Source organism: Silene latifolia, chromosome 8, assembly GCF_048544455.1.
Source record: "Silene latifolia isolate original U9 population chromosome 8, ASM4854445v1, whole genome shotgun sequence".
Lineage (NCBI taxonomy): Eukaryota > Viridiplantae > Streptophyta > Magnoliopsida > Caryophyllales > Caryophyllaceae > Silene > Silene latifolia.
Window position 1 is genome coordinate 101,463,618 of NC_133533.1, and position 25,707 is coordinate 101,489,324.

Consider the following 25,707-nt stretch of genomic DNA (forward strand, 5'->3'; position numbering starts at 1 on the left):
TATTCCAAACAATAATTTTTATTATACCAACATTATACTAACATTATACCAACATTATACTAACATTAGACTAGTATTATTAACACTAGCAATTTACTAAACTAACATTAGACTAGTATTATAACAACATTAGACTAACATTAGACTAAATCTTGTAATTAAGTATACTAACATCATCAAAATCACCAATACATTGTCAACTACACCCTAATTCAAATAATATTACCAATTTCACAAAAATCCCCAATTCATATTCACCCTAATTATCAATTTATACAAACCCTAACTAATTAAACATCATAACAACATCCAAATTAGTGGTTGTTTATACTAACCAAACTAACTACAAGAACAAATTCAACAAACAAATCAAAAACTATACTATAATTAACATATACTAATAACACAAATACTAACTAAACTAAAATTAACTTATACTAACCAAACTAAATCTACCTTAAACTTAACATACTAAGAACACTAATATACTAAATAAACTAATTACAATAACAAATTAAACAAATTAAACTAAACTTAATCTAAGAAATTGAAATTATAAACAAAGATTCATACCTTCTTCAAATCAAATTAGTGTTGTTCGGTGGTTGGGTGGTCGCCGGTGGTGGGGTCGGATGGTGTTGATGGCGGCAGCGGTGATTGTTGGCGGCGGTGACGATGGCGCGGCGTCGTGTTCTTGTCGTCCTTCTCTATTTTTTTTTTTCGAATTGGTAAAGTAAAGAGAGAGGGAAGGAAATGCGGGTATATGGTGTGAATTGGGCGGGCGACGGTTTTCGCGCGATTTTAACAAAGTGTTTCGGTCGCTATTTTAGCGACTAAAAGTGGTCGCTATATGCTGAAATCAGTCGCTATTTTTTTTAAAAAGTCGTCGCCAATTTGGCGACGGGTTGCAGTCGCCCGAATTTTTTGCTAGTCGCCAATTTCGAGACCATGCGTTTTCGTCGCCTAGTTTGGTAACCCGAGAACGAAATTCTTGTAGTGTTTTAAGTATACTTCTTTAGTAGCACACTTTTATTTGATACAACGACGTTAAAAAGTACCAAAACTATGTTAGTTGTACCTAAATTTTATGTCGAGATCATGGAGTAAGAAAACAAAAGAAAATCACCATGGAAGACGATGAATTCGATAGTGTCTTAAACTCAATTTTTAAGTAAATTTTAAAAGTATGGATATGAGGATATCCGATCGATATCCGCATCCGGTCCGATTATTTTGGATACCCGAAACATTGGATATCCGAAAGATTTGGATCCGATATGAATATCTGCCTTCAGGATTTTCCAATCTGGATATCCGGTCCGAATTAGCACTTTGGATCGGATATCCGATCCATGCTCTGCCTTAGCTTTAAATAGCTTTTTAACTACTCCTTTGTAGAGATATATATTCATTATTACTTACTGTACTTATATTAAGGCATTTATAAAAATAAAATTATTTTAATAAATTATTTTTTATTAAATGATGTAAATTAATTAGTTTTTAATTTAAAATATAGAAATAATTTTTTTCAATTTATTATTTCAAATATAATACAAAAATATTAATATTTTAATAAAAATTTTGATCAATCATTGATCCATCGGATCAAACAGGTCGGATTTGATTTCAACCCATAAATAACGGATCCAATAAGTCTAATTTCAGACGGTCTAAAATAAGACGGAACACATGTCACCATCTTTTAATAAAACGTAACTATTTAATGACCAAATATTTTAACTAAAGTTTTCATTTTTACCCTGAAAATGATGGTAACATTTTATCATAAAATAGTAACATTTTTATCGTAAAATGATTACATTTGGTCCGTCTTATTTCTGATCGGAAATAGCACGTCTAAAATAAGAATTTGCGTAACAGGTCATTTTGAGTGGTGGGTCAAAGTTTACGGTTTTTTAACCTTAAAAAAAATATGATCGGGTCGGGTATGATTTTTTAACCTTAAAAAAATAAGAATTCACGTGAACTCGTGAAGTAGAGCGATGAAGCAAATTTGGAGCAATTCCACAGTGATGACGAAACACATGGCAAGTACAGAAAAACGCGCACCATATTATAGGGAATTGGAAAAACCAAAGCGTGAGAATCTAACTGCATGATTCAGATTCGTTGAATCATTACGTAACATTCATGGCGAATTCTCGGAATTCTTCGCCGACTTCCACCGCCGAACAAAACCTGTAACAATTCTCTCTTTCTTTCCATTTCAACTGTCATCTATTGATATTTTTCTGTTATGATATGTGATTCGAGTTATATCGATATTACATGTGAGGGTCCCATATTGAAAACAGAGTAGTACTATCTCGTTGCCATTCAATTTTAGGATGAAACTCGTCGAGTTTTTTTCTTATTTAATACGGTATCAGAGTCCATGAGCTAGGTCAAGCTGTAGCATGAGGATTGTTATATGTTACGGTTTTAATTTGTATGTTACCCCTCTCATTGTTAATTAAAGGAGATAGTTGATCCCTTTATAACAAAAAAAATTACGTCTCCTATTACTAATTGGTTTCGAATGAACCTCCTTTTACATTGTCAATTAGAGGAGACATTGCTATCTCCTCATTGAGTTGTTAGGAAGGTGACCATTGTTTTGTTGGAGCTATGAAAATATTCGAACACAATGCTTAAATTTGAATTTTTAGCTGATATAAAGGCTTATACTCCCTCTGTCCCGGTCATTTGTTGTCCTTTTTCATATTGGGTGTCTCAGTGAGTTGTTGTCCTTTCTATTTTAAGAATGAACTTGATGAACAATTTGATCATTCACACTCAATTTGTTCCACTTGTCATTTAATAATTGGCCCATTTCTCTGTCCTTGATCTTTGTGCCAAAACCAAAGGACAACAAATGACGAGGGAGTATAAAGGCTGATATAAATTTGAATTTTTAGTTGTAAGTTAGCTGAGGCTTATATATGTGATGTAGACGACATTAGTCAAGCTTTCTTAGCTGATTGCTGTTTTGCAATGTAAATTCAAGGGATATGTTGTCAAGTTTTAAACTAGATGATCTTTTCCTGTAATCATGAAATGCATTTTGGATATTAGCTTGAGTAGAACTTTTAGCAGTCATTTTAGTGTTGGATGAATATAATGAAGAAGCATCTGAAAAGGTTTTGCATAAGAAACTCCTCTTAAAACTTAAGACCTTAAGAGTAGGTATGGTACATGGTAGCTTATCAGACCTCTTCTTTGAGAGGCAAGGGGTAAGTTTCCGTCTATCTACAAGCTTAAGGCGGTAATGACTAATGAGGTTAATTTGTTGGGGAGAGCAGTGACAGAAGCATTAGAGGCTTGTTGTCTCTGGTTCGTCACGTGTCATTTTCTTAATAATATTGCATATTGATTGTATCCATTTATCCATTCCAGCTATTCTGCCGGTAGTTGGTCGGGTTCACGTGGGAATGATGCTATCATGCATGCTACTCATCAACTCATGTGATTTGGTCAAAGTTAATTTTGTTCATGGATACTAAAATTTTGGAATGAAAAATTTGTGCAATAGTTTGTATTGTGGCTTTGGTATTATTTCCAGTATTTAAACAATCTAGACCTGGAATACTTTTGGATTTTTCTATTAAATTACTTGGGACTGTAATTAGTTTCCTTGCTTTGTACTAACTTGGTGCTTCTAGTGTAAATGGAAAAAAAGGCTCCTGCCTGTCCTGCCTTTTTAGGATCACTTAACATCAAGGTTGTCTGTGTGTGTGCTTGATTGACTGTGGTTAACTCATTAGAGAATTTCTTTCTGAGATCATTGGTCATTCTTCCAACAATCTGACAAAAGTTTGAAGAAAAGTTTTATTCTGAGTGACATCAATTTTTTTTGCTTTGAAGGTTTCTGGATATACTGAACGATGCTCCATTAGCCGCACATCGGAAGCCCACAAAGATATATGGGAGTATATTCTATAGCTTTCTACTGGTAAGTTAACTATGTTTTATGCGAATATGAATTCTGTTCATATAATCATATGTATGTAAATCAATACCTGTAATCCTTTTCGCTTGTATGAAATGAAATCTGTGTTTATTTTATCGAAAGCTGCTTTATTTTCTGCCAACTTAAGATACTGTTTGTGCAGCATTTAGTCATCTGTAGCATTTTCCATCCGCCTCTTGTTTTGGTGAACTAATAAGTTATATCTTAAATAAATGTGTTCTATTGCATAATATTATACTAATGTTCAGATTTCTCGAGTTCCTTCAGATTCTATGCAGACAACATAAGCTAGTATGAAACTTACACAAAATAAAATCATGGCGGCTACCTCTATATCTGTTTTAAGCTAAATGAAAGGACTTTGTTAGTTGGCCATGGCGGACTTCAACTATCAAATCATAATGTTCTGTTAATTTTCTAGGCAGGTTATGCCACAGTTGGGATAGCAGCTCCATGGATTTTTCAAGCTCTTGATCCATGGATATCACAATTGCTCTGCAGCTGCAATGTTATCCTCTTAATAATCACAGGTTCAATCAAGTGTATATCTCTCAAATATTGCCACAAGTGTTGCATATGATTTACTTAGGATGAGTTTATCTAATTTTGGTTTCAGTTGGTAGCCTATATATGTGTGTGTTTGTGCCACGAATGTTGCATATGTTCAACTTTGAATGAATTTCATCATCTAATTGGGGTTTCAGCTGCTACCGTAGATTTTGCTCTTTACTGGACCCTAGAACTGCATAGATATCAGCTGCAAGCATTTTTCTTGATCATTAGGATTAAACCACACCAGAAGAGCCTTCTATTTGGCGTGCTTATGATGTCGTTGAGTATACCAAATAGAGTCATGAAAAGAGAAGAAAAATCTACAGAACAAAATAAACAATACAGAGCCGTCATCTCTGTGCTAAGATATTTGACTGAGTGTTATATACTAATTTGTAGGAGTGTCTCATGGAATTGCAATAGATGTTGCTCTTAAAACACTAGGTTAAATTGGATTATTCTGAAAAATTCGTTTTATTTTGGTTCATTACAAGTGTTTATTTTCAAAATCCATATGTCCTGTGCATGTGAGCTGCTTTTATGACTTGTGATTGAGATTCATGACTTGTGTCCCTATGTCCCATTCTACCAGGAATCTTTCTGCAGTATCTGGTCCACCAAGTCCAGAAGATACGATTGCAGGTATCTCTCTTTGCTATACTGTGCTTTAGCTTGTATTATCTCTTCTACTCCAGAAGAACTAAACTAATTTAATGTGTTATCACTACAAATATGGTTAGCCAAATTATGAGACACATGCATTACAAAACAACACTACCGTAGTGCCTCAAAGGCCCCACCTATAAGAGGGAGTGGGATGTGCGCAACTGTACCTCTATGCTCTTAAAAACATCGCTAATAGCATTACATTGAGAAGATACTGGAGAAAGGATAGGATTGATAATTAGCCGCCACTCATAGTCTAATTAGTCTGTACATTAAAATATTGTCCGCTTCTAGCTTAGGATTGACAAGCTCTTATGGGCATTGTGTTTCTTCTCATTAGCAGTATGTACTGGAACTGGAAGTGCTTATTCCTGTCCTTGGTTATTGATTACACTGGAAACCAGGACAAGCAAATGTATTCCCTATTCCAAACTATGATCTTCTTACTTGGTTCTTTGAGCTGTCAAATTATGATATTCTCAACTTCTATTTGATCTCAAATATGTATTGCGATCCGTGTAAACTTTACCCCCTTCTCTCTACTTTTCATTGCGCTATTTAATATATCGGTCTCCGTGTATCATAAATGGAAGAAGATCATAGTGGAACTGAGGGAGTTGTTAGTATGTTTAATCTTAGAAGTCTAAGGAGTAACGACCATGGCTCATCTTACCTATTCTTGTAGCTGCATAGTTGCCTGTACAGCTACACTGCTACAGTCATGATTTTCTCTTGATTCCAAATGGTATTCATATTCGCTTGACATGGATGTCTTTTTATATCGGTATTACGTGGGACCTGCTAAACTCTGGTCACGACCTGAAACAAAACAGTGGTTCTGGATATAGAAAAAATCATGAAAGTGGAATTTCCATTTGACAATTGAAACTAAGACAGACTTGTGCAAAATCAACAATAGAAAGCAATGACGACCTCCTTTAGACTCTTTAATTTGAACTAATGAACTCATAAATTATGAATGAAGTTGGTGTATAGTGTTAATTTGATTATATTCCGGATGTTTGTCATTTCTACATTGTACCTTTATTTGACATCCAGTTCATTGTTAACCAAAAGATTTTGCCGTTTTAGGGTTACTACATGTTCAGCCAGAGATTGAAGCATATTGTTCGTCTGCCTTTCTCAACAATTTCTTATGGTATGTCATATGTGAATATGTAGGTTCTTAAAGCATCCGAAGATTCATCTTGTTCTGTCTATTTTTCCGCTAATCCTTTTGCATGAAAATCTAACATTCTTCTTGGTTTGCCATACATTAAGACAGGACTTTTGAAAAGTTCACGACCACCAAGTGTCTCTAGGTTAATAGTTTTTATAGAGGACAAACTACCATGGTTCGATGAAACTCGTAAAGCATGGTGGGGTTGGTACTATTATCAAACTCGCAATTTAAACTTTGTATCTTGAAAAAAATTTATATTATCTCCTTTGTTCACTTATTATTCTTAAGAATTTATTGAATGGCATTCAAAACTCATAAACTTATGTGTGGGGAATATCATTTTAAACTAAAAGACTTACTGATGCCTGAATGACTAATATATAACGGAGTATTAGTATTTGTAAATGTTTTTGTCTCATATCATGGAGTCGAAGGCCGAAAATATCTAAAATCACCCGTGAAGTTAACTACACTTTATAATATTCTAGGCATCCCTTAAATTAAATTCTTTGTTTGAAGAAAGGCAATTTGAGCACCATCTTTCTTCGTTTCTTTTGAGCTTTTTTCCTCTGCTTTAAAGAGACTTACTACAGAAACATGGCGGTAAGCGGAGTAGTTAACTAAAATTGTTTAGAACTAATAGGAATGCCATCGTTGTAAATGAAGGTGGTCTGCCAAAAAGTATCTACCTAAGAGGTTGAATAATGTGAAAGATCAAAGATATGGCCTTTACATTATAAAGGAATGCTCTGACTTCCATGCTAGTGTTATTCACCTTGTGGTGCTAGGTTTACCTAAATTGTACTGAGTTTCCTTGATCGGCATAAAACCTTCGTTACTCAGACTTGTTTATAGGTATTCGACACGTCTCCAAGTGTCGGAGTGTGTTATTCTTATGAAAAATATGCATGTTTTGGCTATTTAATATGAGGTGTCCAAGTGTCATGCCCATGTTCGAGTGTAGATATGGCGTTTACATACACTATATTTCTGTAGATTTGGTTGAACTGTTGGCCGAAAATTGGGTTCTTTAATCGGTTGCATACCCTTTTTGTTCAGAATTTAAAATTGCGTAGCCTTCATCTTATTATGGAATTGCTCCCTAGGAACTGCTGGAATGCTACTGTTGGTGGTTTGGGAACCCAAAATCAGCTTTCTCTCTGCCTCTGGGTTACTTAGGTAGGCTATCATGTTTTCTATTTCAATGGCTCTCTTTCTTTCCTTTTCTTTTTATTTATTTATTTGTTTTTACCGTTTAGCTGTGTTCTAAAACGTTCTTTTTTTTTGCTTCCAATTCTTTTTGCCGTTCATTTTATGTGCACACATAAACATTCTGCTATATTTGTATAGATAATAAATTGGTTACTGTTTTCATTAGGGTTATAATTCATATAAACCCCTTTCTGTTTGTTGGCTTTATTCCTGATCTGTAATGTCGTGTTCTAAAATCCTGTTCATTAATGCTCTGGAGTCTGGACTATCTGGAAGTGGAGTGGCAGTGGGCGTATTTCTAATGGAAATGGAGAGCGCTGTGGTTAATTAATATAATATATCAAATTAAGCTTGGGTAAGTTTCTCTGAGGTGTTGCAAGGACTTAGGACCATCTGCAAGAAGTATACACTATTAATTTTTTTGGTTTATGTGAACCAAATTGTGGAGAGAGCATACTTCTTCTCGGCCACTAGCATTGTTTAGTGCATCATCCATAACACATGACTTGTGATTGTGTGAAAATTACTCTGTTGAATAAAAGGAATGATGGCCGTGTAGTCTAGATTAGTCTAGAAGAGGAGCTCTTGAGAGTCTTGACAGTTGAAACAACCTGTGCTACGCTACATATAGTGCAACCAGAACTTGGTCTTAAACAGAAATAGTTCTTAGATATGCATAAGTTGGTTGATTGCCTGGATTGCCTCAATCCCTTCACCTGAAGGTATTTGAAGGGAATGGAAGGGGAACGGTTTCTTTGTTTGGTTAGTAAAATTGAGTTGGAGGGAAATGGAGAGGAAAAATGAATCCCCCATTTGCTGTCTTCATGGGAATTTTTTGGCAAATTGGTGTTTATAAGCAAAATAATTAGAGAATTGGGGTTGGTTTGAAACTATTTAGACTTATGCTGTCCACGTCATCAGTTTCATTTTTTTTCCAATTTTTAGGCAAAGCCGCTAAGTTTCTTAGCGGCTTTGTCTCTTTGTCATTTTTTAGATAATAAATGTCATAAGCTTATGAAAAATAGGGAAATAGGGAAGCCGCTAACTTTCTTAGCGGCTTTGGTGGTTATTCATTTCTAGAATAGGCTGTCATCAGTGTTAGAAGGTGACGGTTTTTGAAAAAAAAAAAATGAATAGTAAAGCCGCTAGGGTTCTTAGCGGCTTTACTATTCACTTTTTTTTTTTTTTTTTTTTTCAAAAAAAAAAAAAAAAAAAAAAAAAATAGTAAGCCGCTAAGAAACTTAGCGGCTTACCATAAAAACTGGAAAAAAAATAAAAACTGATGACGTGGACACCATAAATCAAAATAGTTTCAAACCAACCCCAACTCCCTAATTATTTTGCTAATAAACACCAATTTGCCAAAAAATTCTCTTCATGGTGTATGATCCTTTTATTGTATAGGTTTTTCTGCTCTTATATTATACTCCGTATTATGTTTCTTTCCATACCAATTAGTAGCTTGATAAGCTCCTCTTGTATTTTATCTTTGCAGGATAGTGATGCTAGTTGAAGTAGTCATTGCTGGTACTTTTATGGCTATTTATATTGGTAAGTTTGCTTATCCTTGTGAATCCTAGATGTCTGGTACTGAGTTCAATACTTCAATTATATTTTCATTTTCCGTTGCTGAATCTGAGATTGTAGAAGTTCTCAATTCTGTGTGGCAGGAACTTTGTATTTTTATTTTTGTATCACTGTCATATTTTCATTAAGAGTGAAGAGTAAGTATGGTGAGTTGCGGACATCCAACTCCTTCATCCGGTGACTTATGTGCTAGACCTCCATTAGTAGCAGTGGGCTAATCCGATTTATAGACATTCCAGGGTTAAGACGGAAAAGTAACTACAAGTACTAGAAGTTTTTATCATGTTTGTGGGGATCATTGTAATTAAAGCTGAACACGGAGTCTATTGGAAATTTGGAATTGTGAAATGTAAATGAATGATTATGGCTACCTGATGAATGGCTTTGCCTTACTCTGAGGAACCAAGGCAAAACCCGGGAAAGTGTAGAGGTAAGTGGAAGTCCTGGTATAGCATGGTTCGTGTAAGTATATCGGTTTAGTCTAACCATTAAATTTCCCTGTTAGCCTTACTGAGATTAGCAGCTGATCTCTACAGCTCTACTATGTTTCGCTAAAGCAAGTTTTGCACAGTTCAGGAGTTCATTATGTGTACAATCAGGGTCAGACCCAGAAGTGTTTCTTTTTTCTCTGGTCCCATTGAAAACATTAAAACTACCATCTATACAAAAAAAAAAAAAAAAACATAATCGTTAAGCACAAATATTTGACAAAATGCACACAAAAATTGTTCGTTGGGTCCTACGACCCCGGCTTCTTATACATAGATCCACAAATGTGTACAACAGCTTATCTAACACATGCCTTTCAGGTTATGTTCACCAGTACAATTCTTTGGATTCTCAGCCAGATGTGTTGAAGTCCTTATATTCTCCACTTCAACCATCAAGTTCTCTTGAGGGGCTAAGGTAGTTAACAAAACAAATACAAGACGGTAGATTATTTGCATAGACAGAGAGTGTGGTAGACATCTATTGTTTTAACTAACGATATTTCTATGGAACAGGTATTATGATGGTCGACTTGCTGATCAGCAGATGGCGCTACTGCAATACCAACGCGAAAACATCCATTTTTTATGCGAGGAGGTAATGGGTAGATACTAGATAGAATGTTAATTCTCAACACAAATAGTTGCAATTTTATTACAATTTCAGTCATGTCAATGTGGGATGTGGGAGATAGCTTAATTGTTATGGCTCCTGACCTGCAGCCTCAGTGTTAAGAGGTTCCATTTCTGTAATAGAAAATTCATGACATGTTTGACAGATCTATCTCATACTCTCCTTAGCTCCAGAAAACATTACTCTTTTGTCCTATGCTTTCTCAGAATCTATATTAATTTGACTCTTCGTCTTTGGGGCCATACCTTTTTTGGCATGGGATTCAAGGATATGGCTATGGAATCCATATGCCATATCGTGCACTTACCAATCCTACACTTCTCTTAGCTGAGACAAAAGGAAAGTTTGAAAAGCCTTGTGTCTGAAACATCTTGCGATGTCACTTTTTCTTTTTCCTTTTTTCATTTTCTTTTTTCTTTTTTCTTGTTTTTTTTTTTTTTTTTTTTTTTTTTGCTAAGAGGAGGCACAAAGAGGGATTCAAATATCCGACATATTCAGAAAAGATGTCAATCTAGCCAGTCGGCCTAGACCTCATCGGTTATCTGTCACTAATAAGCTCTTAACTATCTCTTGGTGGGGGGTAGAAGCTTCTAGATTATTTCTTATGAACATTTTTGATAAATTCTATATAATGTAGATTCTGCGACTGCAAGAATGTTTGAGCAAGTATGAAACATCCAGTGGTGGGATTGCTCCTCAGGTAATCATGTAAACATAATAACAATGTGATATAAGCAATATGTGACTGCCATTCTGGCAGCTAAAAAGTAGTCCATCGTTGTACGTGGCAAGTTTTTATTGGGAAAATGTTGCTGTAATTTTTAGCAGTCGTCGTAAGTAACAGAGAATCAACTTTTGCTCCTTTTCAGGTTGACCTTGTTCATCTGTTGGCAGCTCGTGATCAAGAACTACGAACACTTTCAGCTGAGGTACATAGAAACTGCCACTATTTTACATCAAGTAGTTTCTGAGTTGATTATTAGAGAAACCTATGTTGCTGTAAGAACCAGGGAAAACCAATATCCTGCCATATGACCTGCTAATTTACTTCATTGCATCGTTACTGATCATAAAATACTCGTAAATTTAGTGACCTAGCTAGCAGCTAGTGGGATATTTTGTTTTTCCTGAGGCAAGAATTTATCATCACTCACACATTCAATTACATACTGGCAGAGACGTATCTAGTTTACTATTCTGATCATTTCTCTACTAAGAGATCTTTGAATCTCTAATTAATAACATGGTAAAATCAAGTTCAAGGAACTGCTCACAATCATTTTTTTATCTCGTGCTACTTCGACATGTCCTGCTCTCTGACATCAATCTAGTTTACAGAAATACAATGGAATTTTTCACAAATAGCTCCATACACAAAATTTCGTGTCACTTCCAACACTTGGAGCTTACCTAGTGCCTAGGGGCTAATGTGTAACATAGAAATAGTGGTAGTCCTTTTTCTATTCAATATATGACATTATTAAACAAGATGACTCTTGAAAAAAACTAGAACTCTGATAAAGTTGCTTGCTTAAAATTTTTGCACACTCAAGACTATTTTCACAGATTTCGGACAAACATGAAGATATTCATTGCCATGGTACTTAGTATAAACGTGCTGGCATTGTTTTTGAAACATGCTGATGGTATCACATTGTTTAACCATTTTGCAATTGAATCTAACAGATAATTCTTATGTAGATGGATCATTTGCAATCTGAGCTGCAGCATGCTCGATCCCTAATTGCAGAGAAGGATGCTGAGAGTCATCGTATTCGCGTTACAAATAATCAGGTATGCTTTCACTTCCCCTATTATTATCTATAGATCTAGGATCCTTGTAGAGTCTTCCCCGCTTTCAAATAGGGTTTTCAATTCAGCTGGAACACAATTTATCACATGAGAAGACCTCATGATAATATTATCTTGAAAGTGGCTCATATTCCCTAACAAATGAGGTAGTTATTGTTTGAGTTTGAACTCGTGAATACATGAGTAGGGTTTACAGTTAATTTGGTCTTACATTTATATTGACAATTTGAAAAAAGAGAGAACATTTCACTTTGTATTATTTTACTAAAACAGTACATTGAGGAGAATGAGCGATTGAGGGCAATTCTAGGCGAGTGGAGTACACGGGCTGCGAAGGTAACACCCTACATTTGTCTGTCTTAACTTATGTTGAGGAACAGTTTGCATGTATTATTGATAGGGAATTAGGGATTAATGAGGACTGTTTGCATCTTTTACCAGCTTGAACGGGCACTGGAAGCAGAACGGGTTTTTAATTTAGATTTGCAGAAGAATATAACGAGGCTCAAAAATCGATCAAATGAAGTTGATGAGCCTAGTCAAAAGGATTGAGCTAAATGGCTGCTTGGTAAATCTCTGTACGTCCCCTCATATTTCAGAGGTGAAACAGATTCTGTAAGAGACCGTCTCGTTTATGAACCAAGCCAGATTATTTATGTGCAGCCGTGCAGGTCAATTTCGCTATATACAGACATACAGTCAGCATGCTAAAAATGAGAGTCTAACTTCTGAACCAAAAATTATCGGAAAATCTAGTAACCAAACTCCAAACACTACCATACTGAGTTACAGCCTTACAGGGATGGTAACTGATGCATAAAAGGCAAACAGGGATCGCTTGTCGTTAAATAGAGCGGCCACTACAGTATTTATTCCATCTGAAGTCTGAGCCTGACCTCAATCGAGCAATTCTTATTCTTATATATCTAAATCCTTCTACATGTAGTTTTAACTTCTCATTAATCAAAGAAAATTACGAGAACGAATTGAAATCAATATACTTGAGAAGAAACATCACCTAAACTCTGGGATCCTGAATTATCTTTATTTACTTTATTTTTTAAAAGAAATTGGACAAAAAGGCAGAAGTAACGAGCGAGAATGTATTTTCACCTAAACTCTGGGAGCACTAATTCCACGTCATCTCCGAGGAGTACAATACTCCCACGTCTCTAAAAAGAATATACTTAGACATAAAAATTCAATAAATAAATAGTTCTAAAGGTAAATTATTGACTAAGACGAAGGAAGTATACTATAGCAACTATAATGGCAAGCAATTGCTGGACGTTAGACACTTAGACCTGTGAAAATTTAATTCCATTTATAGATTCAGTTTGACATGACTTGTTTCTTATGGATAGATAGGTAGGAACCATAAATCTTAACCTGCAACTGAACGACCTAAACCTGATCTGACCCATTAATTTAGGGTCAAAAGTCCAAGCCCAGCCCAATCCACTTTACGAGTGGGGCTCAAAGACGAGTTTCTAGTAAAACGTAAATACGAAATATATTAAAAGAAAAACAAAAATATAATTACTGTTTTAGTTATATGGTAGATGTTGGATAATTATAATAATTACTTAAAATGCTCATAATAGGGATTGAATTCTGATCATTTGCTTGAAATAAAAAGCTAGGTACAACTCTTCACTTTAGCATGTTGTTAAGTTAGTTATTAAGTGTTATTTCTCCATTTATATTTAAACAACCCATTTACATTTTTGACACTATTCATTAGTGAGGAGAATCATTATGATTCCTTGCAATATATAAGAAAAATATAGTATGCGAGTTCTTGTTTAATTCACCTTTAAGATACAGCGCAATAAGAATATTAAACTTTTGTATTTTTTTTCATAATGTAAAATTAAAGATATTTACGATCCAAATTGTGCTTTAGCAAGTGTTCAAATGACCGAAATGGGTTGTTTGAATTTGAATGAAGCGAGTATATGTTTGACCGAATTGAGACCTCGCTATTCTAGATGTGGTCACGTGGCTCTGTCACTAGACCTAATACTCAAATTTTTTTGTTAGATTATTTTATTTTCATTAAATATAAAGTAAACTCATTAAAAATATTGAAACAAAAATATTAAATAATATTAAAAAATAATGAATTACTCGCAAACTTTTTAAGCCGAGCTTGACCTTATTCGACTAGACTCACAAAAAACCAGGCCGGGAGCATTTTAATCTCATTATCACCCCTAGGGTGGAGTAGGACCGAGGAGTACCATATTTTTGGTTCCTATACTTCACATATGAACACCCGTTAATAACAAGGGCAACCCGGATTAAATTAGAAATGGATTCAAATGCGGGTGTAAATGGAGAAGAAGCCGCTTCATGGGATGAACTTTACAACATTGATTTGGTTCCCTCTGAATTATTCCTCAAGTTTCGTAAACAACTTCAAGGTTTTACACTTGGTGTTAATTTTGAGGTATTTCTTTCTTTTTCTGTTCTTAATACTATGAAATTCGTATATTTTTTTTTTTTGTTATTAAATGGGTAAATGTTATTCATGAAAAATGTGATGGCTACATTAATAATTTGGAGTTTAAATTTATTCAATTGAGAAATTAGAAAGTGGGGTTTTGTAGTTTTCTTAAATGCAGAGATTAATGGGTTCAAATTTGTTGCTTTAATTCTTATAGGTGTATATTAAGGATACTAATTACAACTCACTCCGCCCCGATTGTTTGTTTACCTTTGATTAATAAACCTCTTTATGGATATAAATGTTAAAACAAATGATTGAGACGGAAAGAGTGTAAGCAGCACAGTCAGTTGTTGACGGATAATACATGGTCAACTTGAGCTTGTGTTGGGACATTGTCTAGTTTGTCAATCATGACATAAGATTAGCCGTTATTTTGACGGGGGGATTTGGAGGGGAAGGGAGGGCGACAAATTTCCTTATTTGGTTTGCAATTGGAAGGATTTGGAGGGGTCGAGGGGTGGGTGAATTGGTGTGCTTCGTTTTCCCTGAAGGTACTCGGTACTAATGGTGGGTGCTGCACCGACATTTTACTGCAGTTTTATAATGCACCAATCAATGATTTTCAAACAAAGCTAGTACTAAAGCCTTTATCGGATGAACGAAGGTGGAAGTTCATATATGAACCTATACGTCAAGATGTGCGCATTCTCTCTAAGAAAATACCTATTACTAAGTTCCTCAATTTACAGGTATCCACTACCTAGTCATTATTTCTTTTTTCGTCATTGTCCTTTAATTTAATCATCGTCAATTCCTTGTTATCACCTTCAAAATGGGCCATTTTTGTATTAAATGTTCAGCTGTATAATACTTCAGGTTGGTATAGGTCACAGCTTCTTTCTAAAAGCAACAGGATGGAAATGGAAGCTTAATACATGTTTTGGAAATGACGGTTTCTCTAGACTCCGGAATAAGACATCAGTTGGATTATGTGATGGTGTAGATTTCCGATTTGGTTGGAAGGCTGACTATGTTCTTCCTGAGATCACCGGGTGAGCTTTTATTTTCTGATAAAATTCTGATGTCTATCCTCACCTTATCAATAATAACACTTACTCTTCCAAGTGTTGGTCTTCTCCCTTTCCCAGAGAGGCACTTTCTGGAAGCCTTGTTATAAAATCCTGTCAATTGCATCTCCTTCAAAAAACGCACAGACAAATACCGAGTCATCATTTTATTTAAAACAACATAATATAGATTTATGATCAACGAGTCTTTGGCTCCGCTGAAATTAGAAACGCCTCAATTTCCTTGTACCTATACTTATTTTTGTATGGGTTCCTTTGCCAGGGCTTTGGGCACAGGTGAGCCTCTGTTCAACATGGAATCAGGACGTTTACAAGCATCACTAGACAGAGTGGAAGCAATCTTCACACACACAGATGATTGATTCTCGTGGACAATGCTTTCGGACTACTTGAAGCCCCACCAGTTTCACGCAAATATTTATCCATCCGATTTCGATTGCTGAAAACCCAAATCATTGATCCCTAATTACATACAGTTTTGTTGAACCCTTGTAAAATAGTATGCCATTCTCCTGTACTAGAAAAGGCACGGCCTCGTTCAATTTGGGTTGATTGAGTATGGTACATTTGTGCATGTCTTTCCATGGAATCTAATCTCAATTCAACCCTTGATCCCGGAAATAATGGTCGTGGTTTGATCCCAGATGTTATACTATAAAGATGGCCGAGATGGTTGGGGAGAAAATCGACTGCAGTCAATAATACTGTGTTATTACTCTTTTGGGTGTGCCAATTGCATTATGAAATAATATACTGTGTGTTGCTTCTTCCAGTGTCCCAATTGCATTGTAAATTTGACGACTCATCAAAAACTGTTGCAAAGTAGAAAAAAAATCCTAAATTCTCTGTTATTTGTAATGCGATACTTTCAGATACCCTGATGTCTTAAACAAATATTGAGAACTAAATCACCAAATATACCAAGATACTGCTGCAAATACTTTGTTCCATACAACGATACGACACGTACGAGTATTAAAAGAGAGTGTAGCACTGCAGGCTAATTATTACAACATTCAAATAACAGATCAACAACAGTAGACCAGCATGCATATTCCGAATCACAACATTTCTACTCATCAGCTGCAACATTCTCACCACGCTAACGCTCAAGTTGATTGTGGTCGAAATAATCGTGGAGCAGCGGCCTTAATCCATTGAAATACCGGACTGAATAATTGACGAGCCCTACAAAAAAGATTAGGAAGAAGATGGGCAGCCACAAACTCCAATTAAACACTTGTTGTTGGTTCTTCTTCTTCTTCTTCTTCTTCTTCTTGTTCTTGTGGCGAACAACCAGTGTAATGACCTCATTATAGTACTGCTGGTTCAAACTTGTGGATTTGGTCTTCAAGTTGACAACATCATGACTTATCCTACGGCTGATATTGTATGCCGACACCTCAAAGTTAGCCTTATTGTTGTTGTAAGCTGCCATGTTTGCTGGACAGGTGCCGGTGTGGTATATGTCTGATTCATCAGTTTCATTCATCTTGACATATTGTATCACAACTCCATATGCATTATCGTGTAGAATGTTAACAACTACTTCAACCAGTAGTACTGCTAATGGAAAAAACCCCATGACTAGAGTCTAGAGGAGGAGAAGGATGCAATGGGGAAGTAAGTATTGTGGAAGTGAGACTGTAAGAACGTCGTAAGATTATTTATATATATATATATATATATATATATATATAAATGTAACAGAATTTCGGTAGTCTCCCTCTCTTTTTTCAGTTAACTGTATTGGATTTGTCTTTTTGTGGATCATATTATGGTTTACCGACTTAGATCATCCACATTGAAGAGGATGGACCATCATCTTAGCACTCTCTCGTCTAAGAGGATGTCCTCTTCAATGTGGGTATATACTCTTAACATCCTCTTTGAAGAGGAAGAGGAAGACTTCCTCTATTTATGAAGGATGTTCTCATCTTGGCCCTTGTGCCAAATAAGAAATAAAAATTGTAGTGGAATCTACTTTAAAGGTGAAAGAGAAGAGGAAGATAGCACATCCTCTTTGATGTGGGCAAAAATAGAGGAAGAGGAAAAAGATAGTGGAAAGTGGTGTAGATGAAAGAAGGTATGATGTGCCAAAAATATAGAATGAAAGAGAGGAAATAAGAGGATTAAACTATTTGTTGCACCTATTTTATTGATGATGACAAGTCCTTCACTTTTATTCCTCTAAATTAATTGTGTGTGCTAGATATGTGTATGACAGGTCCACGAGTAGATCGTGTTTGCTCGGAAGAAAAGATGGACGTTACTTGAATCATGTCTTGGATTGGGTTTAGAAATATGTAAGGGTATAAAATATGTGTTTACTCTTTTGTTCGGTCCAATAAATCACGGCTTATTATTTTTTTGGACAAAATAATTTCAAATAAGATATTTTCCTTTTAATTGTTTTTGCTGGAAAATTGTTTCCATAAGATTCTCCTTTATTTGTTGAAAAATATCTTTTTGTTTTGAAGAATTTGAGTTTGAGAAGGCAACTAAAAAATTATCATGGTCAAAGATTTTGTTAGTTGCTTGGCTAAAAAGTTTTTGTTGGACCATATAGCTTATATGTTTATGTTTTGATGATGTCAAGGTGTTTTACATTTTATATACTTGTTGCGTGTAATCGTTTGTTAAGTGTTTTAGCATTAACTTATTACGAGCAACAAAGAGGATTGTGACAATTACATGAGACGTTCAAGCCTTTGTTCAAGATCAAACAATTCAAAGATTCATTCAAGTATTATGTGAAGACAAAGTTTGTCTAAAGAATAATCAAGCATGGATGATGATGTAGCCTATACTCGAAGATCTCCTTGAAGATTAGAATAGTATAGGTGATTATTTCGTAATGGTAATCAAAGAATGAGTTTCTTAATTAGTAAAGTTATAGCTTTGCAGCTATAACATTACTAGTAAAAGAGCTCAATGTTATAGCTCTTCTACTATAACATTGAAATCTTTGAGTTTTCATACACACGACTTATAAATGTTTCGAAAATTGTTTTATCATTGTTTAAAGTTTATTTTAAATGTTTTAATGAAAGTATTTATTCTGTAAAGCCCGGTTTAGTGAGGAGTCCGGTTTTATGGTTAGCGTTAATTGATGGTTATTAGATCATCTTATGAGTTGGACTTTACTATCAATTAGGGTTTCCATATAGCCTCTCCTAAAACCTAAATTCTAATTATATATTAAGATTAGGGTTTGCATGATTCACGAGCTTATGAGCCGTGTTATGCGTGTTGCCTAAGAGATATTAGGTAAAGATTTTATTCTATAATAATATCTTTACATATCTTATATCTTACTTAATATATTTGTTTATGGTAAAAGATATTCTTGTTTTAGGAAATCTTATCATAATCTTAGAATTTATAGTAAAAATAATATTTGGAAAGATTATATTCTATTTTTTTAGAATATTCTTTATTATCTTTCATGGCTTTTAGGGAAGAGATAATAAGAAGATATAATTTGTAATTATATCTTATTATTTCGGCTATTAGGGTTCTTGTAGAAACCGTGTAGCCTACCTCTTCCTTGCCTATAAATACTTTGCTATTTACAACATCTAAAATAGAGACCTTAAGCATAAAAATTGTTTTCATATTTTAAAGAGCAAACCGTGTGTTTTTAACGAAAACCGATTTGCAATTTTGAAAGGTCGTGTGTTACAAAACTCGCATACTTGTTCTTCATTTATCGTTATAAGATAATAGTGCTTAGTTGATTTCTTAACTTGTTCATTAACGTGAACCTTTGTTAGAATCATTAGTGCTTTCTTATTAGCGTAAGTTAGTCACTCGAGTATTTAACGGAACTCATTTGAGTTACAGCTAGAGTTAGTTGTACGAGTTGGGTTAGTAAATTTGTAATCCGTACTAAATTTATTAATCGAGAATAAAGGACGTAGGTTTCGACTTGTGAAACTGAACCACTTCAAAAATCCGTGTGTCTCTTCTTGTTTCGTTCTTTCGTTTACTTTGCTCATAATCGTTAGTTGATTAGTTAAAGTTTAATCAATAAACTTTAAATAATCAATTACACACGCACAATTGAAAAAGCTTTAAAAAGTTTTAAATCCTCAATTCACCCCCCCTCTTGAGTATTTTGGATCAATAGACTCTTCAATTGGTATCAGAGCCTCGTGCTCTTGATTGCCTAACCGCAAAGAGGCTGATCTATCTTGTTTTTCATTTATCTTATCGTTTTATATTCCGCTGCCTATCACGTGATAAATGGATTCAAAATATCTCAAGTGTCCTGACACGTCTGTCGCGTACTGTCAAAAATAAAACCTAACGGTCTCAACTAAAAATGTAGTAGAGGCAGTCGAGTATCGAATCCTCAGGGAGGTAATGTAACTACAGCTATCAATTTCTAATCCTATGGTAACAATTGGGTTTGATTAAATTTTTGGTTCTAACTACGGAGTTGAAAGAAGAGAAATAAGGCAGGAGCAGTAAAGCAAGAAATGAATTAAACTATCAATAAGAGGGGGACATGTCGGGAACTCGGTTCACTACGGTAGTATAACAACTTAGCAGTAAATGACTCAGACGAACTAATGCGAGACGGATATTAGAAGGTCCTTTCGGTCCACTTCCCACCCTAAAATACCACTAACTTAACTTTCGTCCTCATTAGGGTAGTCTACTGTTTATAGCAGGCCTATTTAATCCAATCTTTCGATCCAGGGTTAATTGTAGCCAGATTAATGGGTGACATAGAAGCGTGCACTCAACTAGGTCGAGAATTACAGTTATATTGCTATAGGGATGAGTCTCTTATGTCAATTCGTCTAATTCATTCACTATGTCGTCATTATTCTACCGCAGATCCCCTAATCCCAACATGAAAGGAGATTAGCTACTCATGCTCGTAATTAATCTAACAGCAGATAAATTCCCAGCAGAAAACATAGAGAAATAATAATAAAATGCAATGATAAATAAACTAGGGCAGAAAGAATAATAACAATAACAAGAATTGAAAGCAACAGAAGGTTAATTATTATTAAAGGAGAAAGAGAATTACAATCCAAGCAATTCCGGCGTAAAGAACGAAATCCGAGTGAAATAATCCAACGTCGAAAGTAACAGTCGAAGAAGAAAAAGTAACGTAGCAAGAATTCTAATGTGAAGGATAGTAAAAAGGATAGTCAAAAGAATAAGTAAAGATCCCCTAATTAACCTAGTAAACATAGGTTAAATAGCCAAAACCCCTAAGTGTTTATGCGGAAATACTAAAACACGGACTGATTAAGCCCACGAAGTCAAAATCCTCTCGATCGAGTAGATTAGACTACTCGATCGACCATCAGCTCAGCAGAAACTCCTCGATCGACCTTCAGGGGACTCGATCGAGGACTTGGTCATGTGTAGATCACTCGATCGAGTAAGCAGTAACTCGATCGAGTCTTGGGAACTTAGGAACGGTCGATCGACCACCAAACACTCGATAGACCACTTGGGTCTTCAATTCAGCTGCGTCTTCACCCAAATACCTCGTAATGCGTGCAACAACACTTCCAAGTGCAACATCTCACTCTGGGACAATCCCGTCTCCTCTAAATGCATGCAAAAAGGACAGAAAAGAGCATGGTTCCGCTACTTTCGCGATCATTCCTACAAAAAGGACAAAATACACCAAAGTAGCCAATTCGGGGCAAAATACTATAAAAACAGTATATAAATGCATAGAAATACGTGCTGAAATAGGCCAAAAAGACTATACATTAGGCACGTATCAAATCTCCCCAAACCAAACCTTTACTCGCCCTCGAGTAAACTCAAAACTAAACTAATGGAACGGAAATGATAACTCAGAGCTAGCTTAACTTGCCTACTTGAACCAATTTAATGCAACAGAAATCAACAGTTAAAGCTAGGCAGTCAATACGCAAACGAATTATAAGTTTGTTCGAGAAATAAAGCGACCTATCGACCTTGCAAGACCAACAAAACCGGACTCTCACGTGGTCACTCTTCTCTCATGAAGCAAAGGGCAAATGTTATATGTAAGAGAGAGAAGAACAGACAGTCACTCGCCTAACTGCGACCTACATAACATGCATGCAACAAAAATGAAAGACAATTCAAGTACTAATGCACACACTCCAACCAATAAAGTCCGTCACAGCCGAGGGCTTACAGATAATATGGGAATAGTGAGGTTCAGGTGAGAAAAGGCAAAACAAATTATGGAAATGTGGAGGTAAAAGCGTCAAGCTAGTTCCTAACAGGACCATGATAAACCATCCGGATCTCAACTGTCTGAAAGACTAAACACAGGTGCCCTTCACTTGGCACAAAACTCACTAGACTAGAAGCACAATCTCCTCAAAAAAATATAGAATGAGAGTGGAGAAGCTAGACGGTCACAAAGTTCCCTTTTTTAAACACCGTCTGAGACAACTAACTGGAACAACCAACCCTCTTGTCGATTGTACGTCTTCAAACATCTTCTCAACTCTGACAAGAGGGTCCAACTTTTCACAATTTTTCTTTCTTTTTCTGTACGTGAATCTCATCTTTCTTTTTCTTTTCATTTTCTTTTCTTTTTTTTCTTTCTTCTTCTTTCACGTTTTTCCTCTTTTTTTTCAATACTTTTTTTTTCTTTTTTTTTTCTTATCACAAACATCAACTCCAAACAGAAATTACGGACCAAACTGCAATGGAAAACATACCACAAAAGGACAGACTAACTAGCTTGACTAGGCAGGCTTGTTTGGACTGTGGCTAATGGGTCAAAAAGGCAAGTTTTGGTCAATGTGGAGCTAAGTGGGTGAAGGATGTAAAGAAAAGGGAAATTTGCAAGACCCTCCCTGCATGTGACACCAACCGCAGACCCGAATATGTGCATTTGACGAGAAATTGAATGTCATAAATGTGCAAATGAGACGAACATGCTATGCAAGGAGTGCTACTCTCAAAATTCCTAATGAACTGGTCATGAATGGCACCAGTTATGGCTCTAAAAACTCAGAATTTTTAAGTAGTTTGCCAATTTATCAGTCAAGTCTAAGCAGTCATACTATTATTTGAACAGAAATTCGTAGACTATGCGTATGACAAAGCTAAAAACCATCAATAAAGTGCAAGGCTCAAGTAAATCGACAAGTTAAGTGCAATTTCATCACGGGAATCTACCGTTCCGACTCAACCTAAATGCAAAAATAAACGTGAAATTTTTTTGAATTTTTAACATTTTCTAATTTTTTTTTTGATTTTTGATTTTTTTGAAAATAAACCACAAATGCAAACTGAAAAATGAAACGTGAATGCAAAACAAATGCAGATGCAGACTCAAAAGGATGCAATACCCTCCCCAAACCAAAACGGACAACGCCCTCGTTGTCCTCCAAAGATACACCAATGAGAAAAATGGGGATGGGGGTATACAACCAATAAAAGAAAAATAAAGGAGACGAAATAAAAAGAGTGAAAGGACATACAAAACACGAACTTCCCCAAACCGACTTAAAAATCGGGGAAGTGAGTAGACCAAGATAACTACTCGTCGTCGGCACCGCCGTCTCTCGTGTACTCCGACTCAACAAAACGGTCTCCCTAACCAAAGCAACAAACAAGGGGAGACTCGTCGTCATCTCGGTGATCATCCGGACCGGGCACGAACGGAGGGTCACTCTGCTCCTCTCTCGGCGGCTCTCGCTGCCCTTCTCGCCCAGAACCGCACCTCTCGTGCTCCGCATTTGTCTCCTCCGGCTCCTCCTCCGAGTCGGAAGGTAGTGGAGGGTACCCGTCCGCTGGGTATCGGTAGAAGGAAGGATGCGGCCACCCCTCCGGAATCGGGTCGCGGGCTCGGATGTGGAACTCGTAGATCGGGAATACAGCCAAAGCCATATCCCGTCTCATCTCAGTCATGTACCTGCACAGATCCGAAAGCGCGGCATCACGACGCCCTTGGTCCATGACCTCGGGCGCCTCTAAGACAGGAGGGCAGACAAAATTGGCCGGAAAAACCGAACCAGAAGGAGGGTCAAGTGGAGGTGGAGTATGAGTCTGAGTGGGTGTGGGTGTAGGCTGAGGAGTGGGTGTCGGTCCAGCCTGGGCCTGAGTCTGAGCCTGGGAGCTAGAAGATGCTCCGGCCTCCCGCTTCCTCTTCTTCGTAGAGGAAAGAGGGGTGAAGGTAAGGTGGTAGGTAGGTGGAGGTGGCCTCGCTCCCTCAGCAGCAGATGAGAGCGGTAAAAGTGGGGGAAGGGTAGAGCACGGCAAGGTAACAGACGTGGAACCACAGATCTTCCACGTCCTCGCACTCCCCTTCGCCTTTGGGAACCAGGTCAATGTTACCATGGCCTCCAGGTCAAGGAGGGCCATCTGATCAGGTGCAGTGAGTCCGGGCTCACTGGGGTAAAGGTGGCGGGCAATCCTGGTCACCAGCCCGCCGCAGACAACAGACGGTCTTGACCCGAGTCCCAATACCGTTCAATCTTTGAGCCACCGGATAAGCAATGTTTAGAACAAACGGGTACCATAGTCAATGTTGAGGTACCCGCGAGAATCGCTAGCTCGGTGTTGGTCACGTTATTGGGCTCGGGCGCCCAAAATGGTCTCTCCTATGACGCGTAGTAAGTAGTGGGGGCGCAGGTAAGTGAACATGAGCTCCATTCCGTGAGTGGAAGGGGGTGTGAGAAAGAGCAGCCCAGAGTGGCTGAAGGAGCTCTCGAGGTGGGGCAGTGGGACCGTCACTAACTAGTCCCAAAACCTGCCCAAACTTGGCCAAGGTCCAGTGATGCGACTCGTTGCGGAGTCGAAAGTGAATGCAGGAACTGGAGTGGTCAGCAGTGTAAGAGTCGGTGTCAAAGGAATAGGAGCTAAAGAACTCGTACGTAAGGGTACGAATGGTAGCCTCCTCCATGGTAATCAGACCCGACATACCCGTCCCGTTTAACAAACTACAGACCTCCTCATAAATGCCTAAGGTCTCTAGGTCAGCTCGCGCAAGGAAACGGGTGGGGGAGAGAGGGCAACGAAGTAAAGTGACTAACCGTTTCCGGTGAGCCTCAAGTGAAACGCATCGTGGGCATCTTCGGTAGAGGTGTGAGTGCGCTCTCCCCGTAGCAACGACCTCGGAAGAACTGGAAGTGACGCTAATCGGCTAGCCTTCTTTGGTGTGGTCTCGGTGGCAGCATACCAGGCTGCTGGAAACGAGGAGTGCGTCCACAGTCCAGCAAGGAGAAAGGCCCGGTAGGAGTGGTGACTGGTGAAGCCTGAACTGGGCTCCCGGCTGAGCTAGGTGCGCCGACATCGCCCCCAGTGAGACAAGTAAAACTGTGTCTGCGGTGGTGGAGGCGAGCTAGTGGCAACAGCAGGGACCACTGACTCGCTCCCGGACGAGCTGGAGGACGTACTAGTAGAAGACAGAGAACTCGCGTCCATCCTGCAAATTATCAAAGGGCACGATAAGAAAGAAAGGCTGCTAACCGTGGCTAAAATGAAGCGTTAACCAGCATGTGACAGCAAATAAAGGCCCTATTAGTCGAGAAAACCGACTTCCAGCATACAAAACCAACAATTCCTCAATAATTTCAAAAGGTAGCATGTGAATGGTGATTAAATGATAAAGCGTTGATCGCAAAAGGCTAATCTGACATGAAAACCGAAAATGGGGACAAGTATGATTCCGGGCAGTCAAAGATCGCTACTCACAGCTCGGGATTTCCCAACAATTCACAACATATAAAGGCGATAGGGGACGGTAATGGCAATTAACAACAGTTATAAGTAAGCATGGACTGGAGTTAAGCAAGCAAGGCAACAAAATCCGTCTGACAGTCGACACATTCGACTCACAGGGACCCTAATCGCGGAAATCGCGCAAAATTCGAATTAAACATGTAGACATAGCGAGGAATTGCGAAAAGATCATCAACAAGCAAATTAAGGGCATATAAACACAATCAAATCGAAACAATTCGACTAGACATGGAATTTTCGAGCCCTAATTCAAAATCACCTCAAAAATTCGAATTAAATCAAGAGAAATGGCAAAGAGTGTGATAGGAACACTTACTTGATGATGATTATC

General features: G+C 37.1%; 2 protein-coding genes across 2 annotated transcripts; both read left to right on the top strand.

Moving 5' to 3' along the window:
- The first annotated feature begins 2,046 nt into the window (after nucleotides 1-2,046).
- On the top strand, nucleotides 2,047-12,789 carry LOC141597143 (protein FIP1-like). Its single transcript, XM_074417494.1, has 14 exons — nucleotides 2,047-2,204; nucleotides 3,868-3,955; nucleotides 4,395-4,503; nucleotides 5,118-5,167; nucleotides 6,284-6,350; nucleotides 7,481-7,553; nucleotides 9,082-9,137; nucleotides 9,983-10,079; nucleotides 10,178-10,259; nucleotides 10,933-10,995; nucleotides 11,165-11,224; nucleotides 11,997-12,089; nucleotides 12,381-12,443; nucleotides 12,549-12,789. The coding sequence occupies exons 1-14, from the start codon at nucleotides 2,155-2,157 to the stop codon at nucleotides 12,657-12,659; spliced, it is 1,062 nt and encodes a 353-aa protein (XP_074273595.1). The 5' UTR covers nucleotides 2,047-2,154; the 3' UTR covers nucleotides 12,660-12,789.
- A 1,510-nt stretch (nucleotides 12,790-14,299) lies between these two features.
- LOC141597144 (uncharacterized) lies at nucleotides 14,300-16,366 on the top strand. Its single transcript, XM_074417495.1, has 4 exons — nucleotides 14,300-14,559; nucleotides 15,156-15,308; nucleotides 15,436-15,611; nucleotides 15,910-16,366. Exons 1-4 carry the CDS (start codon nucleotides 14,422-14,424, stop codon nucleotides 16,007-16,009), a joined length of 567 nt encoding a protein of 188 aa, XP_074273596.1. The 5' UTR covers nucleotides 14,300-14,421; the 3' UTR covers nucleotides 16,010-16,366.
- The last annotated feature ends 9,341 nt before the right edge of the window (nucleotides 16,367-25,707 follow it).

Excerpts from the sequence above, each read along its gene's own strand:
- LOC141597143 (XM_074417494.1), top strand. The coding sequence starts at position 2,155 with ATGGCGAATTCTCGGAATTCTTCGCCGACTTCCACCGCCGAACAAAAC. Across the intron at positions 9,138-9,982 it reads TTTTATGGCTATTTATATTG|GTTATGTTCACCAGTACAAT; the intron begins GTAAGTTTGCTT and ends CATGCCTTTCAG. Across the intron at positions 10,996-11,164 it reads GTGGTGGGATTGCTCCTCAG|GTTGACCTTGTTCATCTGTT; the intron begins GTAATCATGTAA and ends GCTCCTTTTCAG.
- LOC141597144 (XM_074417495.1), top strand. The coding sequence starts at position 14,422 with ATGGATTCAAATGCGGGTGTAAATGGAGAAGAAGCCGCTTCATGGGAT. Across the intron at positions 15,309-15,435 it reads CTAAGTTCCTCAATTTACAG|GTTGGTATAGGTCACAGCTT; the intron begins GTATCCACTACC and ends ATAATACTTCAG. Across the intron at positions 15,612-15,909 it reads GTTCTTCCTGAGATCACCGG|GGCTTTGGGCACAGGTGAGC; the intron begins GTGAGCTTTTAT and ends TTCCTTTGCCAG.